The sequence below is a fragment of the Natator depressus genome, chromosome 6 (assembly GCF_965152275.1).
Source record: "Natator depressus isolate rNatDep1 chromosome 6, rNatDep2.hap1, whole genome shotgun sequence".
Classification (NCBI taxonomy): Eukaryota; Metazoa; Chordata; order Testudines; family Cheloniidae; genus Natator; species Natator depressus.
In genome coordinates, this window is record NC_134239.1 from 103347828 (window position 1) to 103375556 (window position 27729).

Consider the following 27729-nt stretch of genomic DNA (forward strand, 5'->3'; position numbering starts at 1 on the left):
TGCCCGGCCCCTGAGCTCCTGGCCTGGGAGGCTAGCCCCCGACCCCTCCCCCGCTGTTCCCCTTCCCCTGTAGTCACGCTGCTGAGTGGGCAGCGCTCTGGTCTGCGGGGCTGCCTGCTCATGCACGGCAGCATGTCTGGCTCCGGCTGGGCGGCGTGGTGGCAAGACATGCTGCTCTGAGCGGCATGGTAAGGGGGCCCAGGCCAGGGGGTTGGTAAGGGGCAGGGAGTCCCATTGGGCAGACAGGGAGCAGGGGGCAGTTGGATGGGGCGGAGGTTCGGGGGGGGGGAGCGGTCAGGGGATGGGATGCAGAGGGTGGTTGGATGGGGCAGAGGTTCGGATGGGGCAGTCGGGATGGGGAATGGGGGGCGTTAAATGGAGGTGGAGTCCCAGGGGGTGGTTAGGGGCGGGGGTCCCGGGAGGGGGCAGTCAGGGGACAAGGAGCGGGGGGGGGGGTGGTTGGATGGGTCAGGAGTTTTGAGGGGGGCAGGCAGGGGGCGGGAAGTGGGAGGGCGTGGATAGGGGGCAGGGGCCAGGCTGTTTGGGGAGGCACAGCCTTCCCTAAGCGGCCCTCCATACAGTTTTGCACCCCGATGTGGCCCTCGGGCCAAAAGGTTTGCCCACCCCTGCTCTAAAATGACTTTGGGTTCAAACCTAATCAGTCCTTTGTTGTACCATTCTTCTGTAAATATGTATGCGTCTGTCTGTCTTTCTTTCTTTTGGTTCATAATTAAAAGGTTATGCCATATTAACACAAATACAAAGTTGATAAACTGCAGCATTCTTTCAAGGAAAATCTATTCCAAAGGGACATAAATCACATTTCACTGGAGGTGAAATTTCATCTGTTCCAATTCAAGAAATCTGCAGTGCTTTCTACATTTTGGAACTATAGCTGCCTGAACTTAACTGCTAGACCTTAGTCTTTTTCAATAGGGTAGTTCATCAAAACCAGCTTGTTTTTTTGATGTCACACTGAATCCGTCTGAGTCTGCTGGTTAGTGCTTTTTTGCTACTGGAGAGTGGGAATCTGTGAAGGAGATCCCATGACTAGAAAAGAAGTTACTTACCCATAATCATAATTCTCCAAATGGGTATCCTCCTCGACAGATCTACACTCGCAAACCTGATGTCTTTTGTCATAAATTTTTATGTCCAATTTAAGGTCTATGGAACTGAAGTGGGGATGGGAGCCAGACACATTTTAATAGGTGGAACTCTACAGTTCTCAGTGCAGACATCAATGCAGGCACATGTTTAAGCAATCTAGAAATTTACATTTCAATGTCTCCCGAGGTCCATGAGGAGGCACATCCAGAGAATGTGGCTCTCACACATGATTACCCAGAGAGTGTGGATCTGTGGAGGAGCTAACCATTTGGAATCTTGAGTTGTTGGTAAGTAACCCTATTTATGTTGTGTACCCAGTGAACATATTTAAAATTGAAATCGAATGCTTTCTATTCCAACAAAATCTATGTTGATTTTTTAACTTCAGCTTAACATTGCAGAAACGTATGTCTCCAAAGTGCCAATTCAGCCCACAATTGAAAAACCTATTGAGTGTGGAAAGTGTGTCAGATAGATAAAATCAACAATCCAAGGTTCTGTATTGCACTGTTTGCAGTTAGTCCTTTTGTAGTTAGAATGTACTAACAATCTTGTCTTTCACCTAAATGTTAGCACACAGGGTGGGAGGTGGGATGGGAGCTTCTTCAGAAATAGCTCTAAAAGGGGCAGAATTATCTGTGCTGTCTCTAAATCCTATCTGAATCCTAAAACTCACGTTTTGATTCATGCTCTTTAGGCCCTGTTTCTTCTGCCCTCTTTCTTAATTGTTTTGTAAAGTTCTCTCTCTTTTTTTGAATGACTGTAAGAGGTGTATTTCAAGAACCAGATATTTATGTGCTTTCTTATTCTGATCCCCAAAGTCATTCTGTTATAAGGCCATATACTGACCTTGTTCCTTGGCAGTACTCCCAGTAGTATTTTATTTTACCGAAGTTGGTAAGCTGTCCAGCACAGCTTAATTTTACTTGGATAATGGGTATCCTGGTAGAAATATCCACAGCTATAATAAACACCCACAGCCAGCTCTTGAGATGAATAACAGTTTTCCTTTAGCTCAGCAACTCTGAAAAAGGGTACTTGCACATACAATCTGATTGGTTGACATTTCTGTACTGAGACTTCTGTATTGTTCACCTCTTATTACATAAATAATAAATGTACTAAATCATCGCATGACAGTGGTAAGCAAATCATAAGCCAGGATCATCTTTTGTCTGTCACATTTATGCCTGTGATTTGTGCTTCTTTTTTTTTTAAAGAAAGTCTGTTGGAGGTTTGTTTTTGGTTTTTACTAAAGACTTAGATAATATTCTTTGCTCTTTCGTTAAATATGGGAAATATTATTTGTGTCCCAATATGTATGTTAAAAAAAGGACCAAATAAGCATCTGTGAAAAATATCAACTGGCAGGTTGAGCTTGATCAGTCTAGAGAGAAAGCTAAGTGTTACCAAGGTTGGATTCACAAGTAAAATATGCAAATTGCAAATAAAATAGCAAATTATGCAGTAAAACCACTTAAAAATGTCATTCTAGTAATATCCAGCAAAATGTACATATTGGTAGTGAGTAGTGTGACTCATACAGGTTACCGATAGCAGATGTTATGATATGTCTAAATAACTTTGAAAGATCTAGTTAGATATGGCCTTTAATTTTCGTCTAATAACTGTCTACAAATGAACACTTGCTCACATTTTCTCTACCACATCATCATTAGGGCTCTACCAAATTCACGGCTATGGAAAACACATCACAGACTTTGAAATCAGGTATCCCCCCATGAAATCTGGTCTTTTGTGTGCTTTTACCTTCTACTATACAGATTTCATAGTGGAGACCAGCGTTTCTCAAATTGGGGGTCCTGACCCAAAAGGGAGTTGCAGGGGGCGATCACAAGATTATTTTAGGGATTGTCACTATATTACCACCCTCACTTCTCCGCTGCCTTCAGAGCTGGGCAGCCGGAGAGTGTTGGCAGGGCCCCCAGCTCTGAAGGCAGGGCCCCCCAAGCAGCAGCACAGAAGTAAGGATGGCAATACCATACCATGCCATCCTTACTTATGTGCTGCTGCTGGTGGTGGCGCTGCCTTCAGAGTTGGGCTCCCAGTCAGCAGCTGCCGCTCTCCAGCTGCCCAGCTCTGAAGCCTCGCCGCCTCCAGCAGCAGCGCAGAAGTAAGGGTAGCAGTACCGCAACCCCCCTACAATAACCTTGCGACTCCCCCCACAACTCCTTTTTGGGTCAGGACTCCTGAAATTACACCACCATGAAATTTCAGATTTAAATAGCTGAAACCAGGAAACGTGTGATTTTTAAAATCCTATGACGGTGTAATTGACCAAAATGGACCGTGAATTTGGACCTAATCATCACCTATTATTATTTCACTTTGGAATAGGCACTCTGAAAGAGTTTCTAATAAATGAGGTTGGTTCATGATAAAGTTGAGTATCCATAAATAGAGAAGTGTTTAAATAAATAACTTAATACATCTTTGGCTGTTTTTATTAAGAAGCTATACTATAAAATTTTATTTATGTTCGGTATCAGTTGGTGATGGAAATTTAAATAACTTTGTGCAATTTGGTATCACTTCTCAGGTGTGCAAAATATTTATCTATCTAACCCATGAATAACTGAAATGAATGCTGATTGGCTTGTTATGACATTTTCTAACTGTATATAAAGAAAGCATCTGCACCTAAACACAAAAGTAATTGAACAAGACACACAACTAAAAAGCTTAGTAAAATTGTAATGTGTGCTACATTTTTTCCTTGCTAATCAATGTCAAACATTATGATCCACTTTAATTTATTTGTCTGGAAAGCTTCATATTATTATGATTTGTAAGACACCTGAATTTGTGAAGATGTAGTTTAAAAGAGGTTAGAGTATCTCTAAATGATTGCTGTTAAGAGGAAGTGGTTGTGTAAGGATAGTTTTGTATCAGCTGATTCCTAGGATCTGAATAAACATTGGAATTTTCTTTTAATGTATTTCTGGCTCATCCTTTTAAATAAATACCCTTTCTGATTATACAGGAGGTCCTGCATGTTGCAGGGGTGGAAATGCAGTTAACAGCTGCTGTTGCATTTTTGACTATTCTGCAAGAGGAGTCAGTGTCCATTCATACTTATTCCCACTCCTTCCTACACATCATTCTACAGAATCTGGAACACAGGGATGCAGGTCAGGATCATGATACTATGCTGATAACTGATTGGTTCTTTGTGATTTATGTTTCCTTAGTGGCTGTACAGTACTATTTAAAACAATACATGCAATCTATACCAATTTGTGAGTTTATTCATTGATGGTGGTTTTATGGAATGGCTTGCCGTATGTAAGGTTTTCTATATATTGACCTTCCTGTAGACTGTTATTTAGCTGATAGTTTCCTTCATTTTGAATAAAACAAATAAATACATTTCTGTTTGGTGCACGAAATCCTGAGGTCCTTAGTCCAAACTTCCAGTGAATTAATTGGAATCTGTGCCTGAGTAAGCACAAGTACGGACTACAGTGTTTTTCTTCATAATGTTGAGATTTTGGAGATTTTCTTTTATCTTCTTGAAAATTATTTTTTTAATACAGGAAAAATAAAAATGACTCTTGCAGCAAAAATAGAAAGTTTTACATAAGTAAATTAAAGAAAATAGTATGTTATTTCTAACTGGAGAAAACTGTCATCTTCAAACAGTTGTTCCAAAAACAAGTAATAGAATAATTCTCCCCTCCCCAAAATGCAGGCAAAACCTGCTTTTCTAATGAAATATATGCAAACAGATAGAAGTGTGTAACTATTTTTGAATGTTACTGTAATGTCATTTAGAAGTATAGCTCATTGAAGAGCTGAATGCACCAAATCAGAAGTTGTTTCATACAACTGACCTATAATATAACATATAGTCCGTTTGTGTCTAACAGGTGTCAGTAATGCGTGGTTAGAAACTCTTCTTGCTGTAATAGAAGCCTTGCCAAAAGAAACCATCAGACATGAGGTAATATTATTTTTTCCTGGAAACATTAATGGAGAATAGATTAAAGAATAATGATCTGATTTTCAAAAGCTTGGAGTACCTATAATTCCTGTTTGCTTCAACAGGAGTAACGAGCGGTCAGCACCTGTGAAAATCTGGCTATATGTAGAACATAGTGTAGTAAAGGACTGTGTTGGGGGTAGATGGGAGGTCATCTTAAAAGGCTTTTATATACATCAACAAACAATGACTACAGTATTTTTAAATGAGATATCATCAATAAAGTGCATTCGAGGGTCTGTGTTTTCAATTTCGAAGATGATAGTAAACGTGGAAGAATGTTCTAACAAAAGAGTTTTTGTTTTAGTAACTTAAAATTCTGGATTGGCACTGAACCTAATTTTATGTTATAGGTGTAGTGGACTTGGGGGTTTAAGTTCCTCTCAGTGGGTCAAAGCCTGAGGTTTTTATTTGGAGGTCAACCTGCAAACACTGTGTATTTTGTGTCTACATTATGGGTTCGGGGTAGGGAAGAATTCTGTCACCTGCCCCTTAATGATCATTTGTGCTTTATAAAAACATTGTTAAAATGTGCTTGTAAATGAAATCCATTGTTGCTTTTAAAGGGTAAAAGGCTAACAATAACAAAATAAATTTATTTTGCTAGAACCAATGTGTTTCTGTAATGTAATTTTAAAAATGATCACTTCTGGAAAATGTCAACTTGCTCTCTGCTTTTTCCTTAAAATAGAGTAAAATGATAGGATGCCCCCATAACAATGTACCTTGTGTATAATACAATTGCTGAGGCACTTTTAGGACAGCAGTTGGTTAGGACCACATGATATAAGGCTTTTCTTAATTATTTCATTTTTGTGTTGTGACACTTAGATTCTTCTTGTTTTATTTATTGTAATGGAAATTGGAGGACAGTCTTAAATTCAGAGCACTTTAGGGAAAAGACTGTGTCTTGCTAAATATTTGGAAAGTGTCTGGCATGTTCTGGGTGCTCCCATTGTTCAAATATTAAATAATAATATATGGTACCTACAAAACCTGTATGACTTGTTTCCTTATTAAGTGTTATGATGGGTAACACATTCTGTGTACTAATTCTAGCTTGTTCATCTGTTCACATCTTCACAGTAGGAAACCTCAGCAAATTTCTGTCAGTAAGATGATGGGAAGGGCTGCTTCTGCAGCACTGCTACTCTTTCCTGGCCTTTGTATTCTGCTGGGGTTGTGCATGAAAGGTTGGATGAAGAGCTGAGGCAGAGCAGGGGAGGTATCCTTCTTTGCAGCACCCTGCCCTACTCTGCACATGGGTTTCCATGGTGATTTCTCATCAGAAGATAATACAACTGGGAATATTATCTTCCTCTGGCTCCCTTTGACAGCTGATCCTCTGGGATTGTGGAGGAGATCCAGCAAATGGTAGCACATCTCCAGCAGAAGCAGCAGTCGGTCATGGTTGCACATGGAAATGGAATCCCTTCCCTATGGATCCCAGAGATATTCAAGGTTGGGAGGGTATATGGCCACCAGAGTTCACGTCAAAGGGGGTGTCCCTGGATAAAAATTGGCAAGAAGAGCTTCATACTATTTCCTTTTCCCCCCTCCTCCTCTGGGTTTTTCCAAGCCAGGGGTCCTTTGTGTGAAAATTCCCCAAATAATATCTATAAATATGCTTATAGAATTTATTCTCTAAATAAAAACACAAGAAGATAGATGTAATGTTGCAAAGGTGTAATGGCTGTAAGTGTGATGTGAATCATAAACTAGAATTTGGGCCAAGATACATTTGGTATATACTATAGTTGGCACTGAATATTAAAATGCAAGGTTCTTAGTAGTCTTAATGTGTGCATTATTATGATCGCAACCTAATTTTGTGGAAAAAGTAATTGTATTATGTACTTCTAGATTTGTATTATGTACTTCTAGATTTTTTTAACAACAGGAATACATTTTTTACTGTTTAAATGTTTCTTCCCATTTTTCCATATAGATCCTGAATCCACTTGTTTCCAAGGCACAGCTTTCCCAAACACTTCAGTCTCGTTTAGTTAGCTGTAAAATATTGGGAAAATTAGCTAACAAGTTTGAAACTCATATGTGAGTAGTTTGTGTGTATGTGTTTCAGATTTAATGTTTATCACAATGTCTTTTCCAGTGGATAATATTACAAGAAGTAGATTTACATAATTTTCTCTATTGTACAAAAATTGAATGCTTTTGTTCTTACAGATCCATCCATCATAATACTAATTAGCTATAAGCGATGTTCATTAGGTAGGTCACAGTACTCAGCATGTTCAAACATTGCTGTTGTCATCAGCTTTCAACTTCCCTGTGTACATTCTTCCACCAGTCAAGAGGTTACCTTGGGAACACCATTTTTCATGTCATTTCTCCAGATTATTGTTCTGTGTAGGAAAGTCCGCAGATCTAAACAGTGGTTTTTCAGCCTGCTTGCAGCTTTTGGAGGCATAACCATGCCTGCCTATCAAAAACAACAGGAGAGCATCCCCACTCCTGATGAGCCTGCCAGTTTAATTCTGTCTCCTCACATGCAGTTAGACTCTTCCAAGCCTTCCTGGTGCATTTCGTTAAAATCTATTTTAAAATCTCCAGTAAAGGAATTGTTAAACTTAAAACTCTCTTGTCTTAAAGGCAAAATCTTGTTTCTAAATTTTGAGTTGTGTGGCCAGATTTCAGAATTCTTTGCTTGGGATTTTATTCTTGTCATAACTGCATGGGGGACACAGCAGCAGCCAACTGCTGTTGACCTGATCTCCTCCACCTCCAAGACTGAAAGTCAGTGATTTGGACAGCAGTGTAGAACCTAGAAATACCTATCTGCCCCACAACATCCATTCTACCTTACTTACCTTCTACCATCAGTTTAATCAACCCTGTATTAAATAGGCCCTTTTCAGCTAGCCTTTCCTGTGCAGGCAACATTAATAACCATGCCTCAGGACTGTCTAGATGAGACATTAGTGTCCTCGGAGCCTTCTCAGGGTCTTATCAGACTCCCAGAGTCTCAAGGCTCAAGAAAAGGGTTCCCTTGAGATTACCTTTCTGGGCCAAGTTTCAGTCCCCAGGTCCCTCTACAGGGATCCCCATCCCTAACAACTGAAAAGATGAGCTTCCAAAGAAAGCCACACTCCAGTATAGGAAGGGACTCCCCTTTCCCTAGGTGATATTTAGACAAGTCCCAAAGGTCTCCTGCCAGAAACAGAACTGGTTTCCCAAGGTTTAAACACAGGGTTCCATTTGGTTTCTGTTGATGGGGAGCTTCTTTGTACATGTTTCTGTCTCTCTCTTCTGGCCCAAACCCCCCTCTGAAATGAGATGTTTTATATGGTAACATATATTTTAAATAGACATTTCTTCTTGATAGGAAAATTGAAGAATCATATCCTGGTCGCTCTAAAGTCTATTGTGTGCTACTCCAGCAGCTCAGAGCAAACATAAAGCTTGCTTAAGTGGCCAGCTTTAAGGGCCCATTTTTCCTTCAGAATGGCTGCAAAGAAACCAAGAATGCTCTTTCTCTAACACTTTTCCTTTTTAACATTTTCACAAAGTTTAGCTGCGTAATTCCCTCCAGCCTCTGCAGAGTTAACTTTTTCACTCTCTTTTCTCTTTGTAATTATGCCTGGGGGTGCCGTACATAGGACCTTCTCCCCCTTCACCTGCTGTAATGGCTGCTACCTGTTCAGAGGCAAAGCCCAATTTTTGTCTCAGACTCTTAATTAGTGATTCACAACTACTATGATTTGCAGGTGCTCTGCCCTGCTTCAAGGTTAATTTCTTTACCATACCTTGGAGCACATGATTCTCTCTTTCAATTTTCTCAGAGGCTTTAGCTTGGTCTGCCAGGAATCTTTCTCTCTTTTTGCATTCCTGGAGTGCCTCTTTCACTATTTTCAGCTGACTTTGGGTATTTGTAGCCAGCACCTTCCAATTGTCTGCTCCCTTTTCCGTTTGTGCCTTTTCCTCTTTACATGAAGACAAGCGGAGGTAAGAATCCTTACATGCCTCCCACAACAACCAAATTGCTGCTGCATCTCTTTTGGCAGCACTAGAAGGTTTGTATATGAGGATATACTGAGCCAATCTATCCTCTAGGTCCGAAATAGTGCAGACATCAGCTAGGGCTTGTTTAGTCCAAGGACTGTGCCCAAATTTTTGAAGGATGTTTAAAAGGTGTAATTTCTTTAACAAAAGGTGAGGTTGGAGTTCCTTCTGACTGCATTCCTCCCTCTGGTACTGGCTCACGATGTTTAAAAGAAAACAGGGTAACATGGAAATTAAATCTCTTTGTCACTCCTGGTATTACTTAGCAAGTGACAGCCTAGATTCTGAAATCATAGCTTATCAAATTTCCTTGTCACACCTGGCACAGGTCAGCGAGTGACACAGCCTAGATTCTCTGAACCTGCTACTCCTTATTCCAGCGAGTAGCTTAGCTTGGCCCTTAGGCCTTCTTGCTGCCGCTGATACCTCAGTGAGCAATAGGACTTAGGTTTAGTAATCGTAGCTTAATCTATGCGTTTTTCCCCTGCTACCTTCCCAGAGGCCAGCAGGTCCCCTGCTACCTTCCCGGAGGCCAGCAGGTCTGGTTAACCTGTTCCTCCCTGCTACCTTCTCAGAGGCCAGCAGGTCTGGTTAACCTGTTCTTCCCTGCTACCTTTTCAGAGGCCAGCAGGTCTGGTTAACCTGTTTTTCCCTGCTACCTTCTCGGAGGCCAGCAGGTCTGGTTAACCTGATTGTTTTTAGTAATCTTAGCTTACTTTATACACTTTCCCCTGCTACCCTCCTGGAGGCCAGCAGGTCCCCCGCTACCCTCCTGGAGGCCAGCAGGTCCCCCGCTACCCTCCTGGAGGCCAGCAGGTCCCCTGCTACGCTTCCGGAGGCCAGCAGGTCTGGTTAACCCAATAGAAATGCCTAGCTCAATAGAGCTGGCGGTGTGCACACCAATATTTACAATAACTGAGGCTTTTTACAAGTATTCCCCCTTTCGCAATTCTCCACCAAAATGTTATACCAATAAAATAAAAACCAGCAGGATCTTATTAAAGGGGAAAAGGCAAAATACCACATTTATTGTGAATACAGAAAGAATCATAGTAAGCAGTTAGTTATAGCTATAACATTCCATTCAGTCTCGTATTTATTCACACATTCATTCATACACACACACAGGTTCTGCAAGGTTGTTATCATAGTTACCAGCCTTAGAGTTGCTCATGCCAAGCCACTGGCCAGATGGCCTGGACGTGAGGAGGGAGCAGGGCCTCGTCAGATGCACATCTGATGCTCCTGGAAGTTGGTTTTCAGAATCAGACCCCCAAAGTTCTCACTTTCCAGAGTCCATTTTTATAGGAATTTCTTCCTATGTCAGTCTATGGGAATTGCTTCATCATGCTGTTGCTGAATCAGTCAGCAGATGTCACATTCCTGACGGCTCCGTGCTGCCAGATGTTATCTTGTTCTTTGGTTCTCCCATTCTTGAGGCTGTTGGGTGGATTCCAGTCTGCCCTCTGGGGGTCCTCTCGTTATTTTCACTTGACGCCTTCTTCAGCCGATGGACACTGGATTCTTAGGCTGGCACCTCCCTGATCATTCAGTTATTATCCGCACCAAGCAACCATCCACATACATCCTCTATCTCTATTTTAATCACAATTGTTAACAAAGCGAGATGAATACAGCTAAAGGGCGGGGAGTTTCTGGGTGCTGTTTCTGTTGTTACAGAGTATTGCTTTGAGTCTCTCTGTGTGAGTAGTTGTTGTTACAAAGAATTGCTTTGACAACAGACTTTGTCTTAGAATGTACTAATACAATTAGCAGCTTGCAAGTTTCACACACAGAGGGAGAGAAACAGTACCAAAAACCAAGAGACCTCTTAATTAGTAATACCCTGGAATTTAAACTATGGGGAATCAAACTCATTTGTGATTTTAATACAGAACTTCTTTAATATGATCCAACAGAAAGACCAAGTAAAGCAGTTCATAACTCCAGCTGCAAGGAAAGAATTGGAGATCAGAATCCTTACGTGAAGGGGAGGAAAGCTCGTATGGTTCCAGATTGACCAAAAATTGTTATTACAAATTAATAACAGTTGACTTGGTATGGATGCTGGGTCAATCTGCAAATAATCAATTTGGAAGATTGGAGCCTTTGTAATGTATGTGTTTGTATAGTGCTATGAATATCTATGTTGCTGTTTTAAATAATAATTACAATATTCATGAATAGAGTCTAGATAGAGTTCGACTTAATATTGTCTCCTGGAATCTGACTTTGATAGTAACCTTTCCAAAGACTAAATGGAATTGTGCTATTTCATTTCCTTCCATTTCAAACATCCCTTCTTGGAAATACTTTCTTGGCTAGAAGAGCTTGGATACTAGAAACCCTTGAGCAGGCCTCCTTTTTTAAATTTATTGTCTGTATTGTGATAGTATCCAAGGTCCCACTCAGGATTGGTACCCTGTTGTGTTAGATGCTGTGCAACCGTAGGATGACTTGGACCTCACCTTGCATAAAGACAAGTTCATCTTCAAGATTTTCTTCCCAAAATGGGCTCAAGGTTTCCATATCAGCCTGGAGATTTCCTTTCCTTCTGTATTCTGAGAAGTTTTTCAAGATTCCTTAAATTCTATCTGGACTGAAATAAGGATTTTTTAATATATAAGTTCGTCTGTTTGAAACCTCCAAAGAAGGGTCAAAGAGCATCCAGGGCTATGTAGGTCAGGTCTTGCAACAGAGGTCCAGTGTGCACTTATTCCTACTTCATTGGGGCCTATTCCACTTTAAGGAGTGAAAGAGATGGAAGACATAGCTGCACAAACCAGTTGTTCTGATATTTTGGAAATCCATTCCTTCCACTCTGCACTTGGTAGGGTCTTAGAATATCTTAAAGGCCATGTTTATTAGGACAAGTGGTTGGCAAATGGTTTCCCACTCTACAGTTGGGTAACTGCTCAATAGTCCCTTCAGATTAGATTGATGGATCTGCAAAAACAAATTTAAAAAAAAGCAAAAAAAAAAAAAAAAAGGCCGTTTATCTTACAGACTAAGCTGTGTTTCGCGCCCACAGTTGGGATAATACTATCCTGTTGAGTCCATTCACTTTGTGTGGATTGTATTTTTTTAGGGCAGAGCTGTCTGTATGCTGTAGCATCTGTTAGAATATAATAGAGAACTGGCCAACAACAAAGTGTATAAATGCTGATTTGGAGGGTCCTGTTTGATTTACTGGATACTGGAACAGATCAGTCTAATGTCTTGATTAGTGGACTTAAGTTGCACCCTAATTTTTAATTTAAAAAACCAGCCATTTACATTAAAATTCCTATTTTGTTGTGTTTGCAAGCAGCTGATGATGATAAACATAACTGGGACTTTCATTTCAATTTATACAATGTATATGTATTCATACAACAGCTGTCCAAATATTGCACTGAAGTTGGTTATTAAGTATTTTTATTAAAAGTAACACTATACTTAAACAGTATTTTCAAAGGTTTGAAAATCCTTCAAATGAAATATTAACAAACTGCGGTGAATATGGATAATACTCTTCCGTGAAAATTCCATTTTGTATTTTAGTTTAGTTATAAAAATATGCTGTAAAGTCCTATACTATTTATAATTATAAGCTTCAGAATTGTCAGTTGTACTTTATCAACCTGCCCTACAACACCTGCTCTTAAAGGTTATAAATACTAAATGTTGCTGTATGAAGAGTACAAATTAAGATTACTGTGAACCATCTAGAATCAGATGTGTTCACTAAATGGAGTTTACAAATACTTAGTTCTTCATATTAATTTAAAATTTTCAATTTTTTAGCATTAAAAGGGAAATTCTTCCACTGGTAAAATCACTCTGCCAAGATGTAGAATATGAAGTTCGATCCTGCATGTGTCGGCAACTGGAACATATAGCTCAAGGAATAGGGTGAGTATAACTTGCAAAATTTACTACAAAATGTAAAATTTAGCTCTAAAGTATTTAGTAGTAATGTAAAAACTTTTAAAAATTTCAAACGTGTATCCTGGCATGTTAAATTATTTGATATTCAAGGCATATTGCAGTCTCTCAATTAATTGTCCACAGCTTTCACCCACTTACGCTTTATGTAATTCAGGAATGTATTTTTGTAACTACCATGTGAACAAAAAACATTTTTCTGAAAAGGGTCTGATTCAAAGCCCCTTGAAATCAATGGGAAGATTTAGCTGACATCAGTTGTTAAATGTGTAGGTATACAAAGATGGAAGACAATCTGGAAGGAGTCCATAGTTCTTTAAACTAATTGCCACTCTTTACAAAAGGATGATAAACATGTTTTGATTACTTATAGTAAAAGTAAATTCTGTGGCAGCTGTTTATATAAGCTTGAAAGCCTCTTCATTTTTTTAAAGTTACAAATATAGCACTAGAGAAGCTCTGTTGAACTTATAGACAAGTTAAAATTTATAGTGTCTTGTCTTGATCATACAACATATAAGGTACCACAGAATCAGGGCCAAAGAGGATACGTTTTTTACCCTCTGAAATTTCTATTATAAATGCAGATGTAGCTGTCTACCTCTCTGTTCTTGTCTAGGAGATATGAACAGTACATAACATTATGGGCTTGATGCACAAGTTACTGGGTGAGTTTCTCTGGCTTGTGTTATGCAGGGAAAGGTCAGGCTAGATGATCATAAATGGTCCCTTTTGGCATTAAAATTTATGAACAGCACTCAGGGAGGGGATGAAATTAAAGCCTAGCTTTGAAAGGTACTGTACAAATGCAGTTTGAGGTTTTTTGGAGTACCAACATGTGTGGGAATGATTCTTCTTTGTCTCTTTAACCCTTTGAAGGTGGGTGTGATGAACTGGGCTGTGTAACTACAAGCAGTTAGAGTAAAAGATTAGTAATGTGGTTAAATTAACACTATTTCAGTAAAACCATGCAGTGCAGGGACTGCTAGATTAATTTGCCAGTTACCTTTTATTTGAGATAGGAAATAAAATTAACTAGAAGTGCTTTGAATAGTTGCTGTGTAAGGGCTTTGTCCTGCAAACATTTAAGCACATGAGTAACTTTAGAAGACATTGAGCTTATTCAGATTACTCACTTGCTTAAGTGATCAGGTCCTGTGTTATCCCCTTACCTCCCTCCACCCCAAAAGACAGTTTAGCATAAGCAAGTAGTTACAATGTTTTATAGTAAAATAAATTTTGTTTTAATATATTGTATAGGACCAGCTTTCAAGCATTAATTGGTCACTTCATTTTTAAGTGGTTTCTTGCAACAAGCATTAATGCTTTATGCTTAACAATTTGTCCCAACTTGTATTTTGCTATGACATTCTAGTTACCTTTTCCAGACCTGAAGAAGAGCTCTATGATGCTTGAAACTGGTTTCTTCCACCAAAAAATTTGGTCCAGTAAAAGATATTACCTTACCCACTTTGTTTATCTCAATACAGAATGTAAATTTTTGAGATCATTTTTATTATAATCCACTCTGATTATATTATATATCAATATATGTATAAGAGTAAAAATTGCATGGAAAATGTACGGATTGGTATCACACATTGGTAGCTGCATCATCTTTTGGAAATGACATGGTTTTATCACAGATTTATAAACAACTGATTCTTTTTTCTAGTTGCCATATTTGTTTTAATTCTCTGTCAGAAATTAAATATATCTTTAATGGTTCCAAAATGGAAATCCACAGAAACACATTTTGGAAATATCTGTTTCAGCTTTCTTCCCGTTCCCCATCAGCTTGTGATTTCATTTTCTCTCTTTCTCCCTGCCTTCTGGGGTCTCATTTGGAATGTATTTTTACCCCTCACTCCTGACCATATGTTCACTTATTTCCTTCTTAATCCATCCTCTCACCTGCCTGTTGATATTTCTTTCCTTTGGGATTCTGTCCGTTGTTTCCTGTAGTTTTCTCATTGAATTTCTTTAGCTCCATCAGCAGGTAGGATGCCATAATGATGCATTTGGTGTCGACAATAATGAATTAGTGACACACTCTATTGTAAAATATTATTTCCTTTGTGGGAGGGTGGATTATAAAATTTAATCTAATATCAGTAAAACTAACTCTGCTAATGACTTTTTTGTGGAGGCTAAAAGTGGCTCCCATAAAGTGACATAAAGGAGGTAGGAGGATATATGGAAGAGTGCAGAAGATTTATTTTCATTCTTTTCTTTTAAATCCAGGTTAGCTATAGTAGATCCTGATGATAAGGAGAGAAGGAAAATATAGAGCTTTACCTTATCTTCCCCCACAAAAAACGTTCAAGGCCAGTATGTTAACCAAGGAAATGAAGAAAAGTTCATCATCTTGTGGTCTCATTTTTAGCCCAAGCAGGAACAAATACACTATAAATGAGAAAACTGAAATTTGCAGAAAGTGATAGATTCTACACAAAGCCAATTGGCAAGAGATAACAGTGCCACTAGTGGCTAACAGTCTCCACAAAGGCAGTTAATGAAGAAGGAAAAACATTTCATAAATAATTATTAACTGTTGAACAGCTGTTTCTTTCTCTCTTCCCCCACCTCCTTTATTCTTGTGTATCTGTATCCGTATGCTATGCTCTGTCTCAGAGTATCTCTGCCTGGTCCCCTCTCCTGCTTTCTCCATGATTTAGACTACATTGTGAGCTCTCTAATGTAGCGGCTGTAAGCCAATGGGAGAGAGCTCTCCTGTTGGCTTAACTGCTCCAGTCCCTGCGAACGAGGATAGCTATGTTGGCAGGAGAAGATCTTCCACTGACACAGTGCTGACTACACTAACTATGTTGATGTAACTTATGTCGCTCTGGGTGGTGGTCTATTCACACCCATGAGCGACATAAATTATGTCGACATAAGATGTAGTGTAGACATGCCCTCAGTTATCATCATCTTTAATCTAACAGGATCTAGTTAAGGGTGTATGCATTTATGGAGGGTAAACTGTAGCAGTGATTTGTGTTGAGGATGGCTCAAGAAATAGTGGAATAAAGGCACTTCTAACAAGATATATCAGTGCATTTATGTAAATACTGCAGCCATGCATGGCATCATTCCTTTTCTTTACCATTTACTGGTGCTCACTATTTCATAATCAAACAATTTCCCAGTAAAATATTAATGATTAGTGTGCAATTATCAGTCGAGAAGACAAATACTGAGATCCACTTGGTTTGTTGCAATTAGTTTTGTCAATAAGCTATAGTAGTCCAATCCAAGAAACTTTTTCTTGTTCTTGCTGTTTCTGAACATTTGAATGCATTATCATTTGCACTGACTTATAAGTGGGGTCTGTATTTTTTTTGTTTACGTAGTATAATATGTGTTTGTGTTTGTGTGTGTGTGTGGGGGGGGGGGTCTTTACCTTTATAAAAAGTGCATATCCTATGACTTTTTGTTATAGCCAATACAGTACTAATATTTCTGTTTAAATTGTGAGAGAGCCTAAAAATTCTGTATATACGAAGAGGCTGTAAACATCCTATATAATTTTTGTTTGGTCTTCCTGATTAGCACCCATGTAGTCTGAATCTGAGTTGCAGTATGTAGTTTGCCTGCAGTACCTCTATTTATCAGTGTGATAAACATAAAGGGTACATAAATCTTCAGGTTGTGGAAATTGATGTAGTTCTACTGACTTCAGTGGAGCCTTGTCAGTTTACAATAGCCGCAGATCAGATCAAAAGATTTTACGTATGTGCAGGAAGAGGCCTGCTATCAAGGGCGAGCTTCTCAATTAAAATATTATCTAAACTAAAAGGCCAGAAGTCCTGACAACTGTGAGAAGTGCGCATGGTGGAAACATGTAAGGAAAGTGGAAAAGCTCCTTCGAAGTATTATTAAGACCATCAGGAAGACATTTCTGGTTGTCTGTAGACAGTCGAGAACTCCTTTGTAAAATGCTCTGAGATCCACTAATGAAAAGCGCTATATAAGAGCTAAGTATTATGGTAACTATTTATTGTATATTATATATGCATTGAGGCATACCAAATGATGCTGGCTGCCTACTTTAGTACCACTGCGCAAGGAAAGGGATCTCTCTCCCATTTTGCTCACACCAACTCATCTTTCTATACAGATGATTCCAGACCATGAAATTCCATGCCAAGAAAATGTCTCTCCCCCTTCAATCTTCAAATTGATGAGAGATTCAAATCTCATTCCAGCCCTTCATATACAGTAACTCCTCGCTAAATGTTTTAGTTATGTTCCTGAAAAATGCGACTTTAAGTGAAACGATGTTAAGCGAATCCAATTTCCTCATAAGAATTAACGTAAATGGGGAGGGGGGTGTTAGGTTCCAGGGAAATTTTTTTCACCGGACAAAAGATTATATATATATATATATATATATAGTGACAAAGTTCTGTCCTTGTCTCCATGGGTGGCACGTTTCCTGGCAGATTTTCGCTAGCCTCAGAGGCTCCCTCTGACCCTCCCTATAGCCCTTCTCTCTCTGGAGGCAAGGGTCACAGCCTACTGGACCATTTTCATCATAAGCCAGCAAAGAAGGTGAGGAGAAGCTACCCTCCCTTACACAGTCTCTGTGGTCTCCCAGTCTCAGTGATTAATCAGGGGGCAAAGTGGGGAGCCCAAGCCTGCCCTCTACTTCGGGCTCCAGCCCAGGGACCCTAAGAGTACCACCTATGGTAGCTGACTTTTTAGAAACAGGACAAGTACAATTCCCTGGGCCACTTCCCCACAGCAGCCCCCCACTTCACCCTTAACTCAGGGCCTCCTTCCTTGTGCCTGATATGGTGTGTACTGCTCAGTCTCTCCAACAGTGCAACTTCCTCCTACAGTTTATGACACACGCACCCACCTGACTAACTGGGAGGCTTTTAACTAGTTTCAGTTAGCCCCTGATTGCGTTCAGGTGTCCCAGTCAACCTAGCTGTCCTCCCTGCCTTCTGGAAAGATCTTAATTGGCCCCAAGTCTCTTAATTGACCTTGAGCAGCTGCCATTTGCTTATCCTGGTAACAGGGATTTGTTTAGCCTGTGGCTAATATATCTGTCTCCCATTACTTTACTATAGCCATCTGGCCTTGCCCCATCACAATATATATATACACACACAGAGTATAAGTTTTAAACAAACAATTTAATACTGGTACACAGCGATGATGATTGTGAAGCTTGGCTGAGGTGGTGAAGTCAGAGGGTGGGATATTTCCCAGGGAATGCCTTACTGCTAAATGATGAACTAGCAATCGGCTGAGCCCTCAAGGGTTAACACATTGTTGTTAATGTAGCCTCACACTCTACAAGACAGCACAAATGGAGGGAGGGGAGACAGCATGGCAGATAGAGACACACAGTGTGTGTGAGAGAGAGAGATGCTCATTGCCCCTTTAAGTACGCTGACCCCACTCTAAGTAAACTGCCTTTTTAAATAGATCAACAAGTTGAGACAGCAGCTCCTGCCAGCAAGCTCCCTCCATCCTGAGCCCTGTTGTGTCCCCCCCTGCTCTTTGGAAATGGGGTAAGCGGGGTACAGGAGCAGGGGGGAGGGGGACTCCCTGACATTAGCCCCTCTTTTCCCCCCACCCCTTGCACAGCAAGCAGGAGGCTCTGGAGAGCAGCTCCAAGGCAGAGGGCAGGAGCAGTACATGGCAGTGGGGGGAGGGACAGCTGAACTGCTGGCAATTGACAGCCTGCTTGGCGGCTGCCGCACAGGGAACTTAGGGTAATGGGGAGCTGATGGGGGGCTGCCAGTCCACCCTGGTTCCAAGCCCCCACCGGCTAGCTCCAATGGGCTGCTCTTCCTGCAAGCAGTGGACAAAGCAGGTGGCTGCCAAACAATGTTATAAGGGAGCACTGCTCAACTTTAAACGAGCATGTCCTCTAATGAATCAGCAACGAAACAACATTAACTGGGACGACTTTAAGCGAGGAGTTACTGTACCAATCCGTAGCAGATGTTGAAACCCAAGTTGCCGAGACTACCTTCAACAGATATGTTAGCAACTGGGAAAGAAGGATCCTCTTCCCTCCCTTCCCTAGAACTGGCTTTGAAGAATCCAGCATTGATGTTGGGTCAGCCAGTCAGGCAGCCTCACAACTCCTCCAGATAATGGCGGCAGCCCTTCCATGTAGAAGGGCTTACCTTTGGCCAGTGCCATCTTATATAATGAGGACAAGTCATTCCCATGCATTTTCACGAGTCATGGCTCATATTTTGTCATTTTCATTTAGGACCTTGCTCTTTTCTCACATTGAGAAGTTTCTAAATACTCTTGCAGAGAACTCTTCTGTGTGACGCACGTTAAATCATCATAACTCTTTTTTTTCCAGATTGCATTGTATGTACAATCTGTAATTTGAGATAAACTAAGTAATTTTCCTTAGTCATGAGAGGGGATGATTTGTATTTGAAACTTTAGTCTGTTTTTAGATGGCTACAAAATCTCCGGAGGTTGTTTTGTTTTGTTTTTAATTTTATTTTTGTTTTCCTGCAGCTTTTTTCAGTTTTTCCTAACTGGGAAATTGAAGAGTAACGTACAACTTCCAGAAGAAAGTTATGTTTGGGTGAGATTGGGTTTGGTTCTGTGTAAACATTGTTTCATTATTTGTCTTCCCTAACCATTTTGCTTGCTTTGCAGGACAGATCTAACAAAAAATGTAGTGCTTCCTGAATTAGTAGAACTAGCGAGAGATGAAGGCAGCAGTGTGCGGCTTGCAGCATTTGAGACTTTAGTTAATCTGCTTGAAATGTTTGATGCAGGTAAGGTCATAGTCTAGAACGATTTAGCCCAATTCTGCAGCAGTTTTTCTGGATTATAGAATCTGTCTGGTTGTATTTCGTTGTTTTCATTGTGTAGATCAGGGGTGGGCAAACTTTTTGGCCCGCGGGCCACATCTGGGAATAGAAATTCTATGGCGGGCCATGAATGCTCACAAAATTGGGGTTAGGGTCCGGGGGAGGGGAGGGCTTATGTGGCTCCAGGGTGGGACCAGAAATGAGGAGTTCAGAGGGTGTGGGAGTGGGGGAGGGGCTGGGGCGGGGAAGTGGGGGGGAGTGAGGGCTCCGGCTGGGGATGTGGGCTCCAGGGAGGGGCTGGGGATGAGGAGTTTGGGGAGTAGGAGGGTGCTCCAGGCTGGGACCGAGGGGTTCAGAGGGCAGGAGGGGGATCAGGGCTGGGGCAAGGGGTTGGGGTGTGGGGAGAGGCTCAGGGGTGCAGGCTCCAGGCAGTGCTTGCCGTTGCTTCCAGGAGCCACTTGAGGTATGTTCCTACTCCAGCTCCTATGTGGAGACGTGGCCAGGCAGCTCTGCATGCTGCCCCGTCCACAGCACCGCCCCTGCAGCTCCCATTGGCTGTGGTTCCTGGCCAATGGGAGCTGCAGGGGTGGCACTTGGGGCAGGGGCCCCTGGCTGCCCCTACACATAGGAGCTAGAGGGAGACCATGCCGCTGCTTCCAGGAGCCGCATGGAGCAGCCCCCAACCCTGCTCCACAGCTGGAGCACTGGAGTGGGGCCATGCCGCTGCTTCTGGGAGCTGCATGGAGCAACCCCCAATCCGGCTTCCCAGCTGCAGTGCCAGAGCAGGGCCATGCCGCTGCTTCTGGGAGCCGCATGGAGCAGTCCCGGACCCCGCTCCCCAGCAGGGACCTCGAGGGCTGGATTAAAATGGCTGGCAGGCCGGATCTGGCCCGAGGGCCATAGTTTGCCCATCCCTGGTGTAGATGATGATAAAATTGTGCTTAAATATCTTCATGTTCTGTCCATGTTACTCGGATTCATTCTCTGAGTCTGTTTTATTTAAAACTTTGTTCCTTTATCTTTGTTTGGTCCTTGCCCTGGTTGATTTTGGGCACCTTAACTTTCAAGTAGGAGTGAGCTATCTGTCACACCTTATTATCTAATGCAGTGTTGGGAGGGAGGGGGGTATAAAATGGCTGAATAAAATCTTCAGTGCATCTGATAGGAATGATGGATAATTATCGTTATTAATTTAATTCTATAAGTGCGTTTAACACTGTGCAAAACCTGGAGAAAAACAGAGTCCTTGCCTCAGGAGCTTACATTGTCAGGGTCAGATTCTGATATCCTTACTCATGTTGACTAATATCTTACTCTTTGAGTGCTCCCACTGATTCCATTTGAAGCACTTGAGGAATGAGATACTACTCACCGTGAGCATCTGGCCCTAAATCAGACAATACAGGTTGGGCATGTAATACAGACAATGGGTTCAAAATGGTGTAGGCATATTATTTAATTTTTTCCTTAAACTCACTTCTATTGTTGATGAACTATCATTCACCAGAAGTAGTATGTTTTAGGAGGACCTTCAATGAGGTGAGGGAAGTCGTTTGGTACACAATGTAAAGAAGTGAGTTGAAGGAATAAAGGCTAGTGAGGAAAGGCAAAAAGATGAAACTAGAGCGATTTAAAAGGGATATTAACTAGAGAGAAGATTGGGTAGAAGGAGTAAAAAAAGGGACAAGGTGAGATGTGTAGACATGGCAGAGTTGTGCAGAACTGGAATGTGAAGACAAGACGTTTGGGTTTGCTGCATGAGGAAAGTGGCACATCAAATGTTGATACAGATGGATTTTTATACCAAATCACAGTCAAGTGTTCCTCTTCAAATATGTATCAGTGTGGATCCTAATGTAGATGTGAATGCACCTCATGTGCAATGAGATCAGAGTCTTTTGACTAGCAATGTCTGTCGGGGCTGTGCCTGTGCCATCTTGTGCTCCTGTAGGAAGGCATAAAGAGTGAAGCAGGTGCTGCCTTTCCTTAGTTCCCTTTCATCCCCTGTGGCAGGGAGATGGACCCCAACAAAGACAATCTGCTACTCTCTTTTAGTGTTTGCTAACCTTTGTCTTGAAAAGAAAACAGCTAATTGAATAATTCATTTTTCTGTCTTCAAAAATCTACAATCAAATTACACTTTTCAAAAGAAAAAAAAGCTTCAACAACTCTTCCCCCCCCATACACTGGGGTCAGGCACTTTGCTCCAACCACCATCACCGTGGTGGACTATGAGGCACCCAGGTTCAAACGCTTCCCATCATGTGACATTCTTATCCTGCTTACATGTGGCCACAGTCACTGCCTGTGCTGCCTGGTGGGAAGCCACAACCTGGACAGATGTTTGGTTTGCTACTCCTTTTTCTTCAGAACCTGTCAATTCAGACACACTAATCTCAAACTGCATCTATTAGTGCAGTCTATGTGTATTGCTTCCAAATTGTAGAAAGTGACAGGTACCAAACTGGAGCCGAAAATGTCATTTTGGTTAGTGCCTCCTCAATCAGGCACCCCACATCAGGGTCTGGCAGCAGGAAAAAGGCAATGAAGAGGGAGGTGGGCATTTTTGGCATCAACCCCATTACCAACAGACCCGGTGTCCCAACCACCAATCCAAAGACACACTAAGAGGCACGGCAGGTGGAGCACAGGCAGAAATGGAGCTCTGAACATCCCTTGGGGTTACCTCACAAGGAAGCTCAGAAATACCAGTCTTCCAGAGGCAAAACCTCCAACCCCTCTATGGCTTCAAGAGCTGGACACACAAGCTCAACCACTGGCACAACTCAAAGAAGTAGTGGCTTGGTGCCAACATCAGTGCTGAAATCAAACCATCCACCTTACAAGCATCAGGACTGGCACTGAGGATTGAACCTGTTGCAATCCTGAGATACATACTTGTGGTATCTCTACCTGACACATTTTCAGTTGCAAGATAATTATCAGTCCTGATTCTCCCTGGCACCAAGGTTTCACTACACTACAGCACCACCATTTGAGGAAATATTCTGCTTGTCATCTTCTCCAAGCCCATTTATTCTCGCCACCTTTGAGCAGAGACCTGTCTCCCCTGTGATCAGAAGAGGAACCTACAAGAAGTACCATTGGCTCCCTAGTCAGGGCAAATGAAATATGAATACCAGTGGGCTGGCAACCTCAACCTGGCCATACAACATGCCCCCTTGGCTATTCTGAGGACTACATTTGCATGTTTCTTGCACCTATCATGACGGAGAAGGAGAAACATCGTTAGCTATAGCTCCCATGCTGGAGCCAGATATCCCTCTCGGCAAGCAGGTGGACATGGCAAGGGAGAGATCCCAACAACCTCCTTCCACACCAAACGAGTCAAATTAGCACCAGACAATCTCAGACATCCAGGAACTTTTGACCCTCATTGCAGAGACATAGATACATTGGTTATCCAGGAAAAAAACCATACACTCTTTGATATCCTGAGCTCACCAATCCCAGCCAGGATTGCTCTCTCCATTAATGCAGATATACTCAAACTAGAGAAGAGACTTTGGCAGACCCTGGTCCCTCTCCCTCCTACATCAAAGAGGGTAGAAAATAGGTACCAGGTACTACAGAAGGGCTATAAATATTTATAAACCCATCCTAATCCAGGTCACTGATGATGTCAGAAATAGAAGAAAAATAAAAAACCACTAAGGGCACACCAAAAGAAAGAGATCCTTAGAAGCTGGATCTCTTTGGGCACAAGGCAAATTCCTCTGCTTCAATACAGTTCAATATCATGAACTGTCGGGCTCTGTTCATGAAATATAATTTTCTCTGCTAGGCGAGAGTGACCACGTTCTTAACCAAACTGTGACAGAACAGTAGAGAGGAATTGAAAGACGTTAAAAAGGAAGGCCAGATGGAAGCAAAAACAATTCTGCAAGTGCCCATGGATGCACAGACATGGCCACCAGGTCAATAACTACTGCTGTCACTGTGAGACAGGCCTCCTGGGTACAAGCATCTGGCATCCCTAAGGTTAGGAAAATGGTTTAACATAAGAGTCCTGCACACACATTTCCTTACCTAAGCTTGCCCTCTCTATCTGTAGTTCAGGTATGTCCAGCTTATTCCCATCTCTGGGTTGGGAGAGCCAATCCACTTGCTGCAGTCACTATGTCTCATTCAGTTCAGGTGTCTATCTCAGTCTGCTGATAACCCACTCACCTTTCTGCGTTCCTCCTGAGGCCAGCATCTTTAAAGTTTAGGATCCCTTTTTATACTAGGTTTTGGTCTGGGAAGAGTAAACCATTCTAGCCTGGATGGAGCCAGCTAGATAGCTGCTTTCCAATTGATGGCCCAGCAGTTGCTATCTTATCTCTTTTGACGCTGTTTACCCCAGGTGTTCTGTCTTTGCTGCTGTTTCATTTCTTGTTCATTTCATTTCATTTCTCCCTTTAACTACCCCCTTCTATTTAACTCCATAGCAAGTAACTCATAACAAACATACAGGGGCGTGTACCATATTCATAACAAAATACAGATATTTCCCAGTTTGTCACATTCTTCCCCCTTTTCCATCCATCTTCAGGGACTCTTCTCATGAGGACCTACAAACAAGAGTGGCTTTTGTTGTTTCATCTTGGAGTTATAAAAGAGGTACCATAGGAGTTCAGGGGAGAGGCTCCTATTCCTGATATTTCTTTATTCCAAAGAAGAAAGAGTGTCTTCATCCTATCCTAGACCTAAGGAAACTGAACAAATATATATGCTGTTTCAGATTCAGGATGGTAACTCTTGTCTCTGTCATTCCACCTCATCAGGTTCAAGACTGATTCATGGCTTTCATGAATTTACAGGATGCCTACTTCCACATAGCCATTCACCCAGCACACAGAAATTACCTGGGATTGACAGGTTTCAGAGTAACAGCCGTGTTAGTCTGTATTCGTAAAAAGAAAAAAGAAAAGGAGTACTTGTGGCACCTTAGAGACTAACCAGTTTATTTGAGCATGAGCTTTCGTGAGCTACAGCTCACTTCATCGGATGCAATGAGCTGTAGCTCACGAAAGCTCATGCTCAAATAAACTGGTTAGTCTCTAAGGTGCCACAAGTACTCCTTTTCTTTTTTCTTTTCTGGGATTGACAGTAATTCCCAACCATTATCGATATAAGGTATTGCCATTCATACTCTTCAGGGCACTGAGGGTCTTCACACGATGTCTAGCAGTGATAGCAGCACATTTGAGGAGGACATTCACGTCTTCCATTATTTGCACAATTGACTTATCAGAAGCAAATCCAGAAAGAGATCATGGTATATGCTGTCTCTTTATTCATCTGGGTAGGTCTCATGGTGAACAAAGAAGAATCCTCTTTTACCCCATTGCTGACGACAGAGTTCATTAGAACCACAACTGACTCCTAGTTAGCAAGAGCTTATCTTCCAGAGGACAGATTCCTATCACTGTGCTTGTTCTAAATGAAATAAATCAAATCTGAGTGGTACAAGCTTGCCTTGGACTGTTAGGCCACATGTCAGAGTGCACTTACATGATGCCACTTGCCAGACTTTGCATGTGGCATCTTCCACTTTAGCTCAGATCTGTCTACTCCCTGAAGAGACACCAGATGAGCAGGAAAGATGTAGTCCCACCTCATCATCTCACTGCTGAATTCATGGCTAGCCCTCAAGCTCCCAGACCTGTCATAAGAGAGACAAAGTAGGTAAGTAATAACTTTTATTGGACCAGTTTCTGTTGGTGGAAGGGACAAACTTTCAATCTTCACAGAGTCTTCTTCAGGTCTCGGGAAGGTGACCAGAATGTCTGAGCCAAATACAAGTTGGAACAGATTGTAAACCATAAGGGATTCACACATGCTGTAGGAGATGACTTAAAATGAAGTGTGCATTTAAGGGCTAGCAGGCAGTAGGGTGTGTTACAAATTGTTGTAATAAGCCATAAAACCCATGTCTCTGTTTAATCCATGGTTTTTAGTGTCTAGCAGAATTATGACTTTGTTCCTAAGCTCATCTTTTGAGGGCGTTGTGCAGGTTTCCTTTGAGGAAACTGAGAGGTCAGATATAGAGTGATCGCTTTGTGAAAAGTGGTCACACACTAGTGATACAGTGTTTTTGTCTTTCGTCATTTTTCTGTGTGAGCTCATTCGAGAGCATAGTGATTTTCTGATTTCACCCACATAGTTGTTAGGACATTTGATGCACTGGAAGAGATACACCAGGTATGGTGGTCAGCACGTATAGGATCCATTGTTCTTGAATGGTGTGTTGTGGGGTGTATTGATCATTGTGGTAGAGGAGGTATGTCTGCAGGTTTGGCAGGGCATGGTGCTGCTTAGACTTGGTGTGTCCCAGTCTGTGCAGAGTTTGCTTCTGATGATGAGCTTAGTGTGGTTGAGGGGTTGTTTGAAGGCAAGAAGAGGGGGTTTGGGTAAGATTTCTTTCAGGATGTGGTCCAAGTCAAGTATGGGCTGTTATTGTTTGATGATACCCTGTATGGGTTCCAGTGTGGGGTGGTAGGAGACAATAAGGAGTGTGTGGTCAGTGTTTTTCCCCCATGTATTGAAGCAGGTTCTTCTGGGGTATTTGGGTGGCCCATTTCTGGACTGACATCTCTGATGGAGTGTCCTTGTTTATTGAAGGCAATTTTAAGTGTGTTTAGGTGTGTATCACAGACTTTCTCTTTCAAGCAAATTCTGTGGTATCTGAGGTTTTGGATGTAGATAACAGATTTCTTGGTGTGTCTGGGGTGGTTGCTGAATCTGGGGTGTTAAGTGTGGTGATCTGTGAGTTTCTTGTTTATGGTTGTCTGTGGGGTTCTATTGTTGAAGCTCATTGTGGTGTCCGGGAAGTTGATGCTGGTGTGGAACTGTTGTAGATAGAGTTTGATGGATGGGTGGTGGTTATGGAAGTTGTGGTGGAAATCTATGAGGGAATTCAGGTCCTTTGTCCAGAGAACTAAAATACCATGGATGTATCTCAGGTATATCATCAAGTTTGTGATGCATTTTTTCCAGAAATTCTTCCTTGAGATGGCCCATGAAGAGGTTGGCATATTGGGGAGCCACCCTAGTACCATGGCTGTTCCCATGATTGGACCAAGTGTTCGTAGTTAAAAGTGAATTTGTTGTGGGTGAGGATGAAATGGATGTGTTTGACAATGTGTTTAGGTTGGATTTCTGAGCATTGCACATTATCTAGGAGGAATTTGAAGCAGGCAGTGTTGCAGTCTTGGTGAGGGATGTTGGTATATAGGGACGTGACATCTGTGGTGGCAAGGATAGTGTTCTGAGGAAAGTTGCTGATGTTGTGGAGTTTCTGGAGTGAGTTGGTATTGTCTTGGAGGAAGCTGGCCTTTTGTGTGGTGAATGGTTTGAGGATGGCTTCAGTGAGTCCTGATATCCCTTCATTAAGAGTGCTGTTTTCAGATATGGTGGGTCTGCCTGGCTTCCCTTTTTATTTATCTTGGGAGGCACATAGAAATCCCAGGGGTGGGTTCCTTGGGAGTGAGACTGAAGAGTTTTTCTCTGAGTTGTTTGGGGAAGGATTTGATGGTATCTTTACATTCCTCTGTGAATTGTGGTGTGGGTGTGTCATAAATATAAAGGGAAGGGTAACCACCTTTCTGTATACAGAACTATAAAATCCCTCCTGGCCAGAGGCAAAACCCTTTCACCTGTAAAGGGTTAAGAAGCTAAGATAACCTTGCTGGCATCTGACCAAAATGACCAATGAGGAGACAAGTTACTTTCAAAGCTGGAGGGGGGGAACAAAGGGTCTGTCTGTCGGTGTGATGCTTTTGCTGGGAACAGATCAGGAATGCTCTTCAGAACTCCTGTAAAAAGTTAGTAAGCAATCTAGGTAGAAATGAGTTA

At 41.7% G+C, this 27729-nt stretch overlaps 1 protein-coding gene across 3 annotated transcripts in view; it reads left to right on the forward strand.

Moving 5' to 3' along the window:
* Positions 1-27729, forward strand: part of PPP4R4 (protein phosphatase 4 regulatory subunit 4) — a 117421-nt gene that overhangs the window by 47020 nt on the left and 42672 nt on the right. For 2 of the 3 annotated variants that reach the window (XM_074956169.1, XM_074956170.1), the window contains exons 4-8: positions 4115-4262; positions 5001-5074; positions 7062-7168; positions 12923-13030; positions 19712-19833. In XM_074956169.1, coding sequence (XP_074812270.1) covers positions 4115-4262; positions 5001-5074; positions 7062-7168; positions 12923-13030; positions 19712-19833 — 559 coding nt within the window. Of the gene's footprint in view, positions 1-1296; positions 1398-4114; positions 4263-5000; positions 5075-7061; positions 7169-12922; positions 13031-19711; positions 19834-27729 lie in introns of those variants that run through there. The other variant, XM_074956171.1, reaches the window with a different exon arrangement.